Source organism: Bombus flavifrons, chromosome 15, assembly GCF_040668555.2.
Source record: "Bombus flavifrons isolate JBK064 chromosome 15, iyBomFlav1_principal, whole genome shotgun sequence".
In the NCBI taxonomy this organism is placed as follows: Eukaryota; Metazoa; Arthropoda; class Insecta; order Hymenoptera; family Apidae; genus Bombus; species Bombus flavifrons.
The window spans coordinates 6,892,551-6,910,314 of NC_138456.1; the positions used below are offsets into that span (position 1 = coordinate 6,892,551).

Here is a 17,764-nt window from a genome sequence, read left to right on the forward strand (position 1 = left end):
CATTTCAAACGTATTCTTCGCTATTTTACAGATTTCAATCAGGATGGCCAGCCAGATAATATTAGCTTCATGATAAAACGCATTAAAGTTCATGGTGACGATGCACTGAACGATCCAAGCTACAGATTCACTGGGACTTATGGGGTTGAAGAATTTCTTGAGCTGTTTTCCGGTAAGTAAATTACTTTATCTATCCTCTCCACGACTTGTCATAAATTATGTATTACTCGTACTATTGACGGTGTTATACATTTTAGAAAAAAGCTCAAAGTTTGAAAAAGTGGCCAAAGTTACTTAATCAAAGTTACCTGATATCTCATTAATATTGTATCGTACTTTCGTCTTATGTATATTATGAGATGTTGATTCCTTTCTAATTTCTAAAACAAATTTATTATTTCAAGTCATAGAAAGCATTAACATGAAACGGAACGTAGAATACCAGGGGTGAAGTTAATTAAAGAAAAGCATTCTTGAATTGAACCCGAAGGTGAAAGGCTCGACTAATCCAAATACATTGGTATGCGTTGGACATCGCCCGACGAGAATCTTTGAAAGTACTTTCGGCACTCGTTCGTTAATTAAAGTGCTCATTTGCGTGAAATTTACACCAAATCGTCGATGCCAAGGCCCGATGAGTAACACGTTGCACGGCGCGACTTTTCAACTTTAATGAAACGTCTCGTGTCGGTCATCATTGGCTCGTCGCAAAGTGTTCGTTAAGCTTAAACTCCTCTGTTCCGTGACTTTAAAGCATCCTCGGTTCCGCCGGTAGTCGTTATCTAATACCATAGTTAATAAACACGTGAAGGTTAGATTACACAAATGAAAGCCTACACCGCATCTTCCCTATCGAAGGCTATTAGGACGAAATGTGCATTTATCACCTTTTACAGAGTGATTCTCTCGTTAATTGACTCAGAGGCTATAGAAATACATTGCAAGACTTGGTTTCCATTATCGTGATGTCTGACTAGGACACTAGCTAGATTGTCTTATTCTATCGTGCACTTCTTTCCTTTCTTCTTCCTTATTTCATTCAATTTGTCGTTGTTGAACAAACGATTACGATATTAATTGACAACGCACTTTCAAGCCCCTTTTGTAAAGAATACATTTTCTGACTTGGCTTTCATTAATTTGCTATCTAAGGCACTGGGCAACTAGATTGTCTTATTTTACTTGACTACCCTTTGTTTCTCTAGACTGTCTTATTCTATTTTACTCTACGTCCTTTCAACTTTACTCTCTCTTCTTTTTATTTCATTGAATTTGTTGTTACTTTAAACAAACAGTTACGTTATTACTTAACAGTGTTTAATAGATATACAATTACATCCACACGCTTTCTAGAATTTCTCATACAAGATCATAAAGATATAAGACACACGAATCGGATCATAAAACATCGCGTGACAAAGAAACCACGCCGAATATCGGCTTCAAATTCTTACCACTCGTATACCAAATCTAACCATCTCTCCTACAGTCGATTAATCATTGATCCTTTCCTTCCCCTCGGATTTCTCTCATTTCTAATCAACTATTCCTGAAAATGTCAAACGGAACCCACAATTCTTCCGTTCTTTTGATTTATTTCTGGAGTCGATGTTTCCCCAGCTTTCTAACTACCAATTCTACCCTCGTTCAAAGAACATGGCGAGGAAGTTTCGATCCATCGATCCGTTTTCACTAAGAATGCCTATATGTTCGAGTAAAATCCCTAATAGTTGAACGAGAGTATCGCTTTATCGAGTAACGTTCGGTTCAATATAATGTGATATCTCGAATGTGCTATCTCTTTCGCGGAATCCCGCCATTCCACTCGATTAATTCGTGCTCAGACGTCGTATAGCAACAACTGACAGAGAGCTAGCCAAGAAACTATATCGCATTAAAGTTTCCACCGAACGAAGTTAAAGTTTCCATATAGCCGGGATTAATTATTACCAAACCACATCTCCGACGAGTAACGAATCGCAGCTCCATGTGGTTGGAATTCCTAAGTTAAGATCATTGAAACCATATAATATATATAGAGTTGCTTTCGACGCTCCTTCGAGCTGATTTAAGCCGCCACTTTCTCGCTATCCGTCTGTACAGCGCATGCTTTTGAAGATGGCTACTATGAGTGTTTCTCTATCAGGGGCTACTTATGCGAGGTGTGTCACCTTCTAGTTTTCACGTGGTGAAAATAGTTTAATTAAAGGATAATCGTGTTTTTATGTTTCCATGGAAATAAGAAGATTGGTAAATATCTTTAATATAGAAAGACAGGAGACTTTTTAAGTAACTGTAACTAATATAATTGAAAAACTTTCGTAAAAATGAAAGCTTGAAATTAACTGGTCGTCATGACATGATAAAAAAATAAAATAAATTTTATAAATTACAAGCCATTTCGTTATTGTATTTAACACAAAAATATAATATTTTTTAAAAATAGTCTGATTAATATATAAATAACTAGTAAATTGTCAATTAAGTAATAGTATTAGTTGTCAAATTACAGGACAAGAGGACCTATTTATTTAATTTATTAAAAGTATTTGATAAATCGAGTTACAATTTGACGCAAATATGATTTTGTCCAATTTAGCAAATTCGATTTCATCGTTGGTTCCATTCCATTATTTATGAAAAATATTTGCGCCGTAGATGACATTTGCAATTTTAGAGCCAGTAAATTTTGTCGGAATATAATATCGATTTTGTTAGAAGTTACTTCGTGTTACATATTATATTCTCCTACGTGAAATTTGAAAACCAAATAATACCTAATACGATACTTAATTGGGTTGTTTAATATATCCATATTATAATTATATTCAAGTTATTGATTACATTAAAACATTAATATGAGTTACCTCTAGTGCATTGGTGTACGCATTCCCCAATGCATTTGAATTTGCATTGTCTTCCATAATTACGCAATTTCGGTCGAAATGTTTGCAGTTAGCGTGATGACTAATAAGCACGATTGCATCGTTAGGGTTGTAGCGCGATTTTACCATCGAAATCCATTTTTCTTTGTGTCCAATTAATTATTTGGTCAATTAATACAAACGGTACAAATTATCGACATGAAAGAAACTAAACCAATGAACATATTAGTTTTATACATATCCTATTAATTTATTGTATAATCCTTATTTTATCGCTCGGTTCTTATATTTCCTACCCCATATCTAATATACACAAGCCAATGCTAACATTCCACACTCAACATTCCCATCTCACACCACTCTTCTATTTCTTACGTTCCTTATTTTATTTCTCAAATCTTGCATTCTCTAACGCACAATTAATGTACGCAAACGAATACTAACATTTTAAATCTAATATTCTCTAGCCCATAACAGTATTCTATCCCTTACCATTCGCCATCCTTTGTGAAAACTATAGCCTACAGTTAAATTATTCCATTGTTCTTATCTAATTATTTAGTTTTACACATAGCAAGTAAAAATCTGCCTGCAGCCGAAAATTCCAACAATCTTCTATAATTAATTACAGGTTCACCCGCCACGGATTTTTACAGAGAATATTTCGATGAAAAATTCAGTACACGCGTAATCCCATTGGAATTTCGATGCAGATTACGCGGACAATTCACGCAGGCACATTTGTCGAGTGTCAGGATAATGTAACATCGTTTCACGTTGCTCGGTGCGACAGGTACAATAACGTCTCGTCGGAAGAGCGTCTGTCACCTTCGCGCTAGTATTTCGCTTCGTGTTTCGCTGATATAATAATGGCCGGGCCGTTATTAAATAACAGCTACTCGTTCCTGGAGAACGTTCTAAATATTAACGGTTCTCTCTCTGCGTTGAAACGCAACACGGTTTGTCTTGAAATTAGCCAGTCGGGAAGAACGAACCAGACCAAATAATTTTCAACGAAATAATCGACAAAGAGAGACACACACACACGGTCTGTCTACTAGTCGTGGTTATTTCATTGACAATGAGAATATCAACGAAATGGTGTCTCATTTTGGTAGGTACTAAATTGAAATCAAGGTAGAGAACATTGAACAGCTCGTACCGGTACAATAGCTGATGTACTAGGATCGAGAGAAACACAACCGAGCAGCAGTGGACCATGACGTATTTGCCGCGGGCATACAGTAACCAAATATGCCTCCTGAGACATGCTACACAGCAAACACGTATCCCACGTTCTATTCTCTCCCCTTGCAAAAAGCAGCTGCCGTGCATGCAGACTGCAAAAACCATTGTGCAAAGAACCGGGCTTGTTTTCCCGATGATCCACAGCACTTTTACCTTCCACACGCTTCTGGCCACTTCGTGGTTCCGATAGCTCGATTTTGTGCTCGAAGATTGAGCAACTATGACTGGTCTATTATCTACGTAGATCAATCTACAAGCCCTAGGTCATTTACTTGGTACATTTATTAGAAAACTCGAAGAAAATTGCTTTTGGTTTAATGTACTAAATTGTAAGATACATATAATGTCAATGAAATAAGTGGAAAATGGAGGTAGTGCAATGGAAAAAAATTGCAACGGAGTGGAATTGAAAAAAGATATTTTTATCGTTAGCTTAAATATAAAAAATTAATTTTCCTAAGACCACGTGCATTATTTCAATCGTAAACAGATAATACATCCTCAATTTATCTAATAAACTATTCTAAGTTTGGTTACTAATTTCTAGCGTTAAAATTGCGTAAAATATATTGTCTTTGCTTTCTTTCTTTCTTTTCCCTTTTTAATAGCAAACGTTTGTCCATCGCGCACAATAGTGTCCTCGTTGGTCCGCGAAGTACAGTTGACTTTGGAAGAACGTGAACGCGATGAACACGCTGCTGGACGTCCGTAAACAACCCTTTTCATTGAAATTCATGCACGACGTTCACAGAGTATTCATCGCTCGTTTTACTCTTCTGTTCTTTCTCATTTTTTCAAGCGCCACAAAAAATTTCCGCGAAGGAGAAGGGCGAATAAAAGGGGTGCAGACGAGCGGACGTTCTCCTTGTTTTTTTCATTTTTTTCCCCTATTTTTTTCATATACCCGGCTACCGAACACACCGATCCCAACGGAGGAAAGTTGCTACAGCATAAAAGTTCGCCAGAAATTAAATTACCGGACATTCTGGACGCCTGATTTATTATTTTTCCCGGATAACATCTCGGCCGATGTTTGGCCGCGTCGGCTGGGAATTCAACGCCCCCTCGAGCCATCCTCTTTTTCGCGCGCGCCATCAGAAATCCAGCCAGGTGAAATACTGCCAAGGGTAGAGTGGCCGAATTAAAAATGAAATTAATTAAAAGGCTGCGAACGACGGGTATTTGTCTCCGTCCCTCGGAAATACCAGCGTGAGACGCGACGTTCTTGATTGGATGCAACGAATTCCAGGGGTATTGCGAGTACAACGGCATAGAATTTTGTCCGTTAATTCATTCGCGACAGATTAACAGCGAACGAAATTGATTTACACTCGAACTTTCGTGATATATGCACATATATATACATAAATCGGTCAATAAGAAAGTTATCTCCTCTCTCCAACTTTTATTCTAAAAGAAATATGGTGAATTGAGATTCATTGTGGTGCATGTACGGTCGTGGACAGAAATAAATGGATAGAATAGTGGAAACAGGTATCAATGAAGTTTCGTTAAACATACAGTTACTTCGTGCACAGAAATATGAACATAAATAAAAATTATTTATTAAATACTTTTTAATGATCTATAAGGATATATGATAAATGAAGTTATATAACAGATCCACTCGTATTAAATTGATTAAACTTCGTCGATACCTATTTTCATTGTTTATACATTTATTTTTGTCCGCTACCGTATGCTTACGTATTCTTATGTGCCTAAGTATTTTACGAACGAAATATTATAGTCGATCAAAGATCAAGAACTGGTAAATTGTAACAATTAATCATCCACTGAAACTCGTTACAGAAGAGGACTATGACGCGTTCTGTCTATCGTACATGTTCACGTACCGCGACTTCGAGAAGGGAACTTTGGGTTTGGCATGGACTGGAGACCTGAAAAATGCTGGCGGAGTTTGCGAGAAAAACGGGGTAAGTTCTGTTCCGAATGTAACGAAACTAATTCGACCGTGCCACGTCTAAAATAACATCGTTCCGCGGCGCATTCACGATACTCAGACAATTACCTCGAGAACTAACGCTATTTCGTCTTGCAGCACTACAGGGGTAGCATGAAATCGTTGAACACCGGTATAATCACCCTCCTGAACTACGGCAAACACGTACCACCGACGGTTTCTCACGTCACCCTCGCACACGAGATCGGTCACAACTTCGGTTCTCCTGTAAGTTCAACGGCGCATCGAGGTTGCATGTTGTCGACGCGTACGGCGAATACATTTGAAAAGTTTCGAGGGTTGTTTCGGAGACACTACCCCGTCGAAGCAATCGTGATCTATACTACTATTGTTCTAATGTTTCTTTTTTTTCCTTCTCTCATTTCTTTCCGAATCAAGGAATAGTACGACGTAAAATTGCATTTCTTTGATAGAAAAGCAGAGGGGTAAGTTTCCATCTAAAAAAGGTGTTTGAGGAAAAAATCCTGAAGCAATATCCTGCATAATTAAGCGCTGAATTGTTTGAAAACTTGCCGTTGGAATTTTACGCGCGGAATAGTGCGGATTCAAGTTATTTCAAGAACGTTTACACACGTGTTTCTTGCTTGTGCCTATAAAATATCAAGAATTTAGAAAATTTGAAATATAGAAAATATTTAGTTGGAATAGTTAATTACATAGGCAAATTGGAGACTGAAAATTCGAAAGTTCGGAGATTGGAATATTCGACAATTAGAAAACTTTAACATTTAGAGTCCCAACAACTTCTACATATGTACCCGCGTGTTTATTCCCCAGACTTTGTCGGAGCTTTGTTCTCGCTGGACGTTAACACGAGGAAAGAGCCATTTGATAGCCCATTACGATCGAAACTGTTTCCGCGAGAAAGGTCCAATTATTTAATTCGCGTGGCTACAGTTGCCGGGTGATTCAAAGGGTAAAGGCACGTCAACGTCGGGGTTAATTACAACTCCTTTCTCAAAGTTGGCTCCGTTCACCGTATTATACATGATGAATGATAATACAAAGTCGTTGTCTAACGTTTGATCTTTCTGTTAACGCGACAAGCACGATCCGGACGAGTGTTCGCCCGGAGGAGAAGACGGAAATTTCATAATGTTTGCCAGAGCCACCAGCGGGGACAAACGAAATAACAATCGCTTCAGTCCGTGCAGCTTGGTCTCCATAAATCCCGTTCTAAATGCCAAGGCCCGTTCGTCCAAGGGATGCTTCGCCGGTGAGTAAAGAGAAGCTTTCGGAATTTTAATTAGATCCCGAAAGGGGTCAACGTCTGACCTGATTCCAGTCATCACAGCCCTGACCTCTTCTGTGCCCCCCTCGATCGTCTCTGTACATGGTCGTTACCTGAATTATTTATACAATCGCTGGTAAAGCTGCTTACAGGCCCCTTTGCTAATTACTTGTTAACGTATTTCCTGTTGAATCTCTGCACCGCGATAGTGAGAGAACATTTAAACTGGAGAAACTTAAGCATTGTTTAGCTCTTGCATTTAATGTAAGAAATTGTTGCTGTTGAGAAATGTAAATTACAGAATAACAGACTTGGTGAAGGAAAATCAAACCTGGTTATTGCAGAATGCAGTTAGATACGCATTCCCCTATTCCGCATTTTCACTTTCACCATTTCAAACGCAGCGACGCACTTATCAGTCAAAAGGACAATCAATAAGAAAATTAAACAATCTCCAGCATATCACAATCAACCAGTAAGAGCTGAATCAAATTTCTTTAAAATCGCGTATATCAAACATTAAAATATTTGCACGATGTCAGATTCAAACAAGATTCTTTCAATATCTCAAACGCTCAAACAGATTCTTGCAAGATATACACACACGGCAGATTCGAAATCACACTCAAGCATACTACATCACTTATCATTTATGACACAAAATCGCACTGTACATAGTTTAGAAATAAGAATACTAAGGAAACGCATACATTTTGTTCACGAAACTCTCCTGTTTTTTAAGTGGCTCAAATTCAATTTCGTAATTGTGCCGCAACAATTACGTACGAGAAGACGTAACGAGAGGAAAAAGAGCGTGATGCTCTTTGACCTACTTATATATAATGCTAATACCATCGTACAGCAACATAAAAACGAAAAAAAAAAAACAAAGAGGGAACCTATCGGTGTTGCTACGGTATATCGATCGACTCACGGTCTAACTGCAACTCAATTGCAATTCTAATAGCAGGCTCTACATGGCCCGCGTGAAACTCGTTTTGGACAACGAGCATCGACCGCGCGAACGTACTAGCAAACGTGCGACAAGTCGGCCAAACAAGAAACAAATACGATTCGTTAATTGTTCATAACATAAAGAAATGATTAAATTTGTATGAAATTGTAATGTATGAAATTGTAAAGAAATTGTATGAAATTTTTTGAAATTTCATTAACATTGTAACATGAGACAGGATCGTCGTAAAATTCAAAAATGTATATGAAAGTTGCGAGATATTTATTGCAAACATACACTTAATAAAAAGTTAATATACAGCATGAGTAACAGTTTAGAACATATATGTAATTAGTGCCGTCGTTAAATTATTATTTGTGCTATTCTTTTACGATAAAGGTACTTACGGGTAGTAAGCGATTCGTTTCTTGAGAACCGAACATTCGGTTCTCAACATATATTCGATTAATGAAATTGTAAAACTTACAAAAAACGGAGTTAATTATTTTCACTTCTGAAAGGTTTAATGATTCAAACACTTTGTTGATTTTTGCTAGGTATATGCTCGGAACAAATATCTTGTAATTTCTATATACATTTTCAGATTGGTTTCAAATTTGACCAATATAGATCTTTTATATGACACACATAATATATTCGCAAGAAATATTATTATAGCTAGATTATTCTCATTTCGATTCAAAATGATTTCGAATATTTTACATGTGTAAGATAGAGGTTTGATTAAGTAGAGGTTCAATTAAATCACTGACAAATTATGTTTCCGTGATTCTTCTATTTATAATAGAAAGGAAGTAACACGCGAAAAATTTAGGAAAATTCCCGCCGACTTCTGTAAAAACAGAGCTGTCCGAGCATCACTCGACGCGGTGCGCAATTGATTACATTACACAGTCACGGTCGACTTGTTGAGCTTCATTAAATCGAGGATTTCATTAAGCTCACAGCAAATCAGGCTAACATTTATTCCATCTACTTTGCCTCCACTTGCGGCTCATTCTTCGTTCGTTTAAAATCAAAACGATACGATGTTCTTTTGAAACTCTGTTAAAAAAGTTAACTGATCATTTTCTAAGTTTACTTAACAATTAAGAGAATAGATCTAATTGATCCAATTAATCTAATAATCCTACAGATATAACTGTTTCTCCTTTCTCTCTTTATTTATTAATTTTTTACGTTTCGCTCAAATAAGGATTGGTGTAAAATGAGATTATAGTAGTAGCTAAAGTCTAGAGTGTTAAATGATCTATTTTCAACATAATTTAGGGAAAAAACAATTGACCAGAAGTCACTTGATCGATAATTGACATACTCCACAGATGATTCGTTGATCCTAACATTCATCCTAAAGGAAATTATAATTTAATCAAAGTTTGTATTTAATCAAATAGTTTACAAGTTTAGTGTACAAGTGCAAAGTTTGTAATTTTAAATTATAGGTGAACTTTCCATTATATTGATCATTTTTTCAAATTAACCAGTCATTCGTTTATCTGGTTAATAGTTTGATCTTACGAGGACTAGTTAACTGAAATTTGAGAAAATGTTATGGCAAAGCATATGGAGAATCATGTTGATCGAACTGAAATGGAAAATCGATGATTCCTCAGAGCCCCAAAATGCCATCTGCGGGAACGGCGTTGTGGAGGATGGCGAAGAGTGTGATTGCGGATGGGAGGAGGACTGCAACGACCCCTGTTGCCACCCTCAACGGCTTCATCATGCCCCTCACGAGGTACCTTGTCGTCTTGCCGATGGTGCAGTATGCAGTCCCAGTCAGGTAAGTGGCAGTTTTCCTTCATTTGCTCAATGTCCAAATACGTTCGTTTCCCCAATGCATCGTGATTAAGTCTAACGTTCCTCCTACAACGTGATTTGTTCCCATTCGACGTAACATCCGTGCTTGTTGATCGTTCCATAGAGAATTCTATAGAAATAACAGTATCGATCGACTACAAAATATCAGATTAATCCATTAAGAACTAAGCAGCGCACAATTTGTCATGATGTTGTAAGTACCTTAATTTCTTTTATAAAATTATAGAATCTAGATAGAGGAAATATTAGAAATATTAGAAGAAATAGTACGAAAATATAAAGCAAACTTTGGAAATACTCTTTTGTAGCCACTATGTTAACTGACAGAATTAGCTAATGTAAATTGATCGAAAGATTAATAGGTTAAATTTTTCAGTAGTTAAATTATGGAGTAAGTTTTCATTTGGAAAATGGCCAGAATTGATTTAGAACAAGTGACAGTTAGGTTGAACGAGTGCACAAAGTACAGGAGCAAACTGAAAGTTAAAATTGCATTTTTGAAGAGAAAGATGTCAAATTCTTGCTTATATTTGCGTTGAAATATTAAAACGCTACGGTAACGGCGGAAGCTGCGAGTTTTCTAAGGTCTCCGAGGAGAGATATTTTTACAGACGTTGCAAATACGGTCTTTTAGCAGCGAACTCCTTTGAAAATTTCGACAGAGACTCATTTTCATTTTCTACGAAAGCTACACGCTGAATATGTTATGAATTTCTATTGAATATCTTGAAAGCGTAATGTAAGAAACGAAATGCGAACGTGCAATGCCGACTTTCCCTGTGAGACGCGAACCAGTTTTTCCAGGAAACGTTCGTCATCGATTTACTTTCATTGCCTCGAAAACGAACGCTTTTATAATTTTCTACTGTTTAGCGATTGGTTAAATTCAATATACTTTAACAATTATTCTTACATAAGTTCCATTTTTCGTAACATTCGATAATAATCGAGCGATTAGTATATTCGGAAGAGATTATGTAGAGTGTTATAAACTATGTTACACACAATTATGTGTAATATACACTCCAATCTTGCTTCAGTTTTATGTCTTCACCGGGAGGAGAAAAAACATCTAAACAACATATATCCAAGAAACAATTTTTTTGATAAAAAATATACTTTGTTTTCATATTTGTTATAGACGATATTGATTGTTTATGCATCGATTATTGCAATTATTTATCGCTGATAGAACAAAAATAAATCCAAGGAATTTAAACTAGATAGCTGAAGAGGCCATTTTATTGTTCTGCCTTGTTCTATCCATCTCTCTTGATATTTTACTCAAAATTTTACAAAATACACATAACTTTGTATTGTAATTACTATAAAAACTATTAACAATACCATTACAAACTGCATGGTTAAAAAAGTATACAAATTTATTCGAATACACCAAAATACGCGAGTAATACCTATTAAAACTACTAAGAGTTCAAACAATTGTTGTTGCAAAACTAGCAAAGATATTTTAATCCTGTTTGAGACATCAGAAAGAGCGAAGCTTCCGCTGTAAAATGCTTTCCGTTTCACTCCGGTGCGACTTTGCGTTGTTGAAATATCGTCGTATGAAGAGAATCGAATTTTTCGATGATTCTCTATTTCTGTTTCTCTCGTACGCTCGCACGTCTCACGTATCTCATTCACGAAGTAACAATTTCATGTTGGACGGTGGGTACGTTTATCTGATCTAAATATCACACCGGTGTCAATTTTGATACAAAATTTGATATAATATCGAAAGATCGTTTTTGTAAACTATGTTGGTCAAACATATTTTGCTCCTTTCAATGAGTACCGTAAGCTGTTAAACTTTCAGAAAGTTTAACACCCTCGACTCCGATATCATCACGACTGATAAATAAGAAAAACTTCGATTTAGAAGCAACTACTTCCTCTTGACCTCTTAATTATCCACAGCGAAAGCCATCATTTTTCTCCGAGGTAACCTACATCATTTTTCCCCCTGTGTCCGACAGAAGCTTGTAATGGATGATTCTCGAAATAAAATAGAAGCTGAACGCGTTCGTTCTCAATCCTCTTACGTGTAACGTCGCTAATTAATAACGAAGCACGAGGCACGTTACGCGACAGGCTATGCGGTACGGACGTATCGATGTTTATTAATGATACACTAAAGCCGTAATTAAACGCGAAACGTGCCGTTACACGCGTCTCGTCCCCGCGCACGAACCTCCAACTCCACGTTAATCCAACCAATGCCGATCGTTTGTTCCAACGAACCGAGCAACTTGGATCCTCTATACCAGGCATGCGTTGGGTGATTAAACGGTGAGCCAACGATAATGAGTACAGGAAATCCGGCGCATTCGAAATCGAGACGGTCATAATTTATGCAACCATGAAGTTCGACGTTCCTTCGGGGGTTCGGGCGGTCCCACGCACAAAATCGACCGTGGAAGCAGCGAAACATGAAGCTGAATATTGTTACTTACCCACGATCATTTTGTCAGATTTCATGGACGAACTTCGGGATATGAAATTACGAGAGAACGCTGGAAATTAATGGGAAATTAATGGAAGTTAATAAAATTAGGGGCCACGGATATTTGTTCACTTATAATCTATGTATATTAACATATTAAGGGTGAAACAGTGAAACGATTCGTAAAAGTTGTAGAAACTTAACATTACTGCAAGATCCAAACTAAGTAAGTTATTGTTGTATGAAGGTAAGAAAAATTATTAGAATAATCTATTATATATAGAGATGCATTACAGAACAGAAAGTAGCATAGAACAAAGTGGCATAAAGAATGTAATAATAAAAACTATTAACTATATAATATCAACAAATTTTAACGTTTCAAAAACCGACGAAAATATCAAAGGGTAAAGAACGTAACAAGAGAAATCGACAAAGAAGTATAAAAATGTAACGATAAAAAATATAGTCGAGCAGTAAGAACAAAAAATGTGAACAATCTAAATGACATTACGTGTCTGAAAAAAATCTGTTCAACCACTTAAGATCAAAGAAAGTAACACCAGGAACAAAAGAGAAAGGAACTAGTCAAAAGATTGAGTATATATACCGACCGATAAAACCAACACAATACTGGCTGTGAATACAAGGCCATTTTCCAGGAGTACAGCGAGAACGAGCACTTTTCTAGATGACGGCGGGTCGTGTTGGAAACTACAATCTCGTATATGTACGATTCTTCGCGCTCGAAGAAACTTACTGATCACGGACGGTCATAAGAGAGAGAGAGAGAGAGAGCTCGCGAAGTTAGAAAAAGTAAGAGAAAAGAGAATTAGTTTCCAGGTATGTTCCAAGTCTCTGGATCTCCCCTGGTTTCCGGATATGCTCGGCGTTATTGTCGACAAGGTGCAAATGCACACTGATGATGAGGTTTAATTTTCAATGTTGGTCGACCCTATCGTCCGAACGTCGTCGTAGACGACGATGATGGCGATGGCGTCACCCTGGCGAACACTAGCGCATTCACCTCCGTGCTCGTAGTATCCCGGAAAACGGGACTAATTAATCAAACTGAAATCGAGGAGGCTGCTATCGGCTAGGAAGCCTCGGCGAAACACGAATGGGAAACTCCGCGAACCAAAAACAATTAATCTTGTTATATTGTACGAGAGGAAACGTTTGATTCCAGAGTTAGTAGATCGTTCTTTCGAAATTTCGTGGATGAACATCGATATCGGTTCGCTTCCCTCGCTCCTCCTTTTTATTTTTTCTTTCTTTTTTTCATCCGCTTGATGGTACTTTTTCCTTCTTTGTTTCCTCCGCGGTACATTTCCTACGTACTAATTAATGCACGAACTTGCAAAGTCCGAAATGCTGGTAACGAGGTTTTCAATGCTGAAAAATAATTACAATGGCATTGTTCGACCGACTTGGCAATTGCCGCGTTTTATCGCCTCTTTTTCATACCCCTCGCTACTAATTATGCGCGTAGAGACCGTGAATAGACTGTAATTTTAAAATACTTCGTTTCTGATGTATTCACCCCTGTTCCTGTTCCACTGGCTCGGCATTATGTCCCGAGAATCGACTGCGGGCCTGTCCCGTGATTCTTCCCAGACAATCGAGTGCAATTACTCGCGGATTTTTATAAGTTATAGCTACTAAAAAAGGCACTATGGCCCCTAAGCTGGTGCTGCGCGGAGATTGTTTTTGTCGCGATAGCATCACGCCTCGCGTTCGCGATGGTTTCTGGCGGCAGCCGTAGCGTGTGATAAACCAAAGAAACAGGACAAACCGAGAAGAACGATCGCGATCGGTGCCACCACCGGGGTGACATAGGCGTGACTGAAAAGTAAAAAGAGCAGAAGCGTGAACCGGTGAAAAAAAGAAATAGCAAAACATCAGTGCAAGCAACGTTCGCGGAAGTCGATGCATTAGGTGCATCACGGGAGAAAAGTGCCGGATGCAAAACACGTAGATTCGCAAAGCGTGAAGACGTAGACGAATGGACGACGTCTTTCCCCGTTCCTCGGCCAGGTTGAACGACGAGGACGATAAACAAGAGGCAAAGAGGTGGAAAAAGGATGAAGCAAGGTGCTGGAAGAACCAAGCAAACTGTGGACATTAAGCGTAAGAGCTGAGAGGTTGGCAGCAGGGGTGGAATAAGAATGGTGAAGAAAAAATTGAGAAAGATAACGAAGGAGGTGCAGGGTCGAGACTGATGAGAGAACGAGTGGAGCGGAGGGTGAGAAAAAGTGCTGGAAACGAGCTGCTAGCGAGGAAAGAAAACAGGGGACGGAACAAGAAGAAAGATAAATAGTGGAGGCAAAGGAAAACAACCAGGTACTAGAAAGATAAAGCAGAAGGAGCATGTTTGCGGGGATGGAAACACGTACAGCTCGTAAGATGGGAAGGGTACATTATTTTCGATGGCGATTCTAAAGCTCGAAGTTATTAATAGCTGGATTAAGATGATCAGTGTTCGTTTTCAGATGTTTTAGACATCTTATTTCGGTAAGGAAGAAAGAAGAAAATAAGCTTGCGATCTTTGTTGACCAAAATTATAGCACGATTAGGAAGGCAGAGTATTTTTAGAGTATCGGAGCGATAATCGTTGGTCTCTTTAAAGTTTTTAGATAGTTTCATATTCATTTATACTCAAGTTTGAAGGCTTTAAAATTAGACCTTTAAAAGATGCGAGCGAATTCTAGTAACAACAGAATAACTTATTATTTCGCAAAATATTTCGAATGTTTGTGTTCGTCCACAGACGCTTGCAAATGGTAGTCATCGTTGTATATCATAGGGAGAGACAGCGTCGTCGTTATTCTTGAGAGCACTTTAATGAATATACGATGCAAGCGTTGAATGTCGAGAAACGATCTAGCTATCTCGGGAGATTCGATCCTTCAAACGCGGAGTGGTAATGTGACTCCCTTCGGTAAAACGAATCCCCCGCGTTCTATTTTCACGAGACGGGGTTTTGCTGTTGCACACAGCCAAGCAGACACACGTGCATAACCACGCTTATATTTGCGTTTCAATCGTAACACCTATACGTGGTTCATTTTCCGAGAGAAGAACATCTCGCGGGGTCGCAATCTCTTATCCTTAATGCCATCACAGAAAAAACGCGACACCGTCGAGAATATCGGTGAATATTCACCCCCTCGGCGATCCCTCTGTTTTGCGTCCTTCGCTCGCCAATATTCCGCATTAACTCGCGAAAACGCGAGACAGATCCTATCTTGAGCCCTTTATTCGCGAAAAATGGCAAACGCTTTTTGATTTGCTCCATATAGTTGAACATCGTGGAAAAATCTCCTCGATCGATCGAAGAGTTATTTTAAGACGAACGATATATCGATCCGTTGGGATACCAATTTTTCACGTTAAACGTTTCTTATAAATGTACAGTGGCTAAAAAAAGTATTTGTACTCCATTGTACCTATTATAGCATTTATATACTAATTGATTTAGTCGAAGTATATTAAGTTTCACATCATTTGGTAGTACTTTCATATGACTACACCAACCAAAAAAAAAACTTTATTGGAAAATAAGTGTAACTTTTCATAGCCATTATACGTATCTGTATGAAAGACTCAAGTGACATTTCGATTTTGCTAGTTTACAAGTGGGAAATTGTTTCTAAATCTGCGGTTCTCATTTAACATCCTGTGCACAATGCTATTATTTACATGGCAAATATCAAAGGATGAGTGATTTGGTCCGATCACCAAAATGTTTCTATATAGCTATGTTGAACCGGATGAATTCCATCAGGGATGATTCGAATAATTCTTCGCTTCGTTAGCCGCAACATTTTGCTACATCCGCAGCGGCAATTACTCGAGGACGGAGTTTCGTGATTTCCCGCCATTGTCGCACCATCCGCCTCCTTCGAGTAAGGAATTCTTGCTATTGAAGTATTGAAATTCGATAAATTGATTCGTTTCAGTCTGTGTTATTACGTCTCGGTTCGCGAAGACCAAGACTCAACGTGAACGTAAGGTTCCAGCCAAGAGGGCTGCTTGATTTTCGTTATTACACGTTCACTATACAGGTTCGTGTAGATCTGTGTGTGTGTGTATGTGTGTGTGTGTGCCAAGTAAATTCGGACTTTACGCCGCAAATAATTTTAGCTTCTAAACTACTTTTGCTTCGTAAATATTCAAATACTATGACTTAGTTTGATAAGAGTGTATGAATCAATAATGAATTATTAATTAAACATGACTACTTTAGAAGCACTATTGTTTGTACAGAACTAATAGATTACATCCAAACTAAATTGCCTAATTAAAATTGCTGACTAAAAGACGTTTTATTATTTAGTAGCCTTAGATTGAAGTAGAATGTACGTCTTAAATCTTAATAAATTTATTATATAAATTATATAAATTATTATATAATTATATAAATTTATTATATATATTATTAATAAATATATAATAAATTTATACTCATTATACTGTCCTTATTTTTACTCATGTTCCAAATCTAAACTCATATAAGATTATCATACCAATATTTTATTCACGATAGTCAATAATGAAGATTTGACAATTTCATCTCACTAATCTTCACTTTAATAAATCGATTCGCCCGTAATTTTACAATTAAAATACGTCTCGTGTGAACTAAACAAGTATCTAGATCTCTTCTTTAGAATTCTGCTATACTTTCGTACTTTGAATAATTCATTCGAGAATCGTAAATAAAAAATATCGCAGAGAATCCTTATAATACGAATAAAATGAATCATAAACGGTTTAACGCGGGTCTAAGAAAAGTTCGAAGTTAAGTCTTAATCTTTTTAAGCGAACTTTCAGAATCTCTCGTAGGAATCTTGTATCAGTATCGTCTACGAAACTTCACCGAAGTTATGACACAGCTGATAAGACTAATTAACAGGATGTACGATTACGTAAACATGGACTGAAATAAAGGGAGGGTTGATTAAGCGATCGCCGAGTAGATTTCTCAAGCAATTTAAATTTCAAGGCTTATTCTCAATCTTCTCAAAATTGTAACCCTTATGGGAACGAGGCTCTCTCAGCGTTCGACGATACATCTTATCGCTCGTAATTAAGAATACCCAAGATAGACGCGGGTCTAAATAAAGGGCAAGACTCTTGACGTCGACCGCGCGGTCGAGGCATTAAAGCA

At 37.6% G+C, this 17,764-nt stretch overlaps 1 protein-coding gene across 2 annotated transcripts in view; it reads left to right on the plus strand.

Moving 5' to 3' along the window:
• Positions 1–17,764, plus strand: part of LOC138187480 (disintegrin and metalloproteinase domain-containing protein 10) — a 159,708-nt gene that overhangs the window by 128,811 nt on the left and 13,133 nt on the right. For both annotated transcript variants that reach the window (XM_069128311.1, XM_069128312.1), the window contains exons 8-12: positions 32–172; positions 5,946–6,070; positions 6,196–6,324; positions 7,165–7,333; positions 9,938–10,107. In XM_069128311.1, coding sequence (XP_068984412.1) covers positions 32–172; positions 5,946–6,070; positions 6,196–6,324; positions 7,165–7,333; positions 9,938–10,107 — 734 coding nt within the window. The remainder of the gene's footprint in view (positions 1–31; positions 173–5,945; positions 6,071–6,195; positions 6,325–7,164; positions 7,334–9,937; positions 10,108–17,764) is intronic.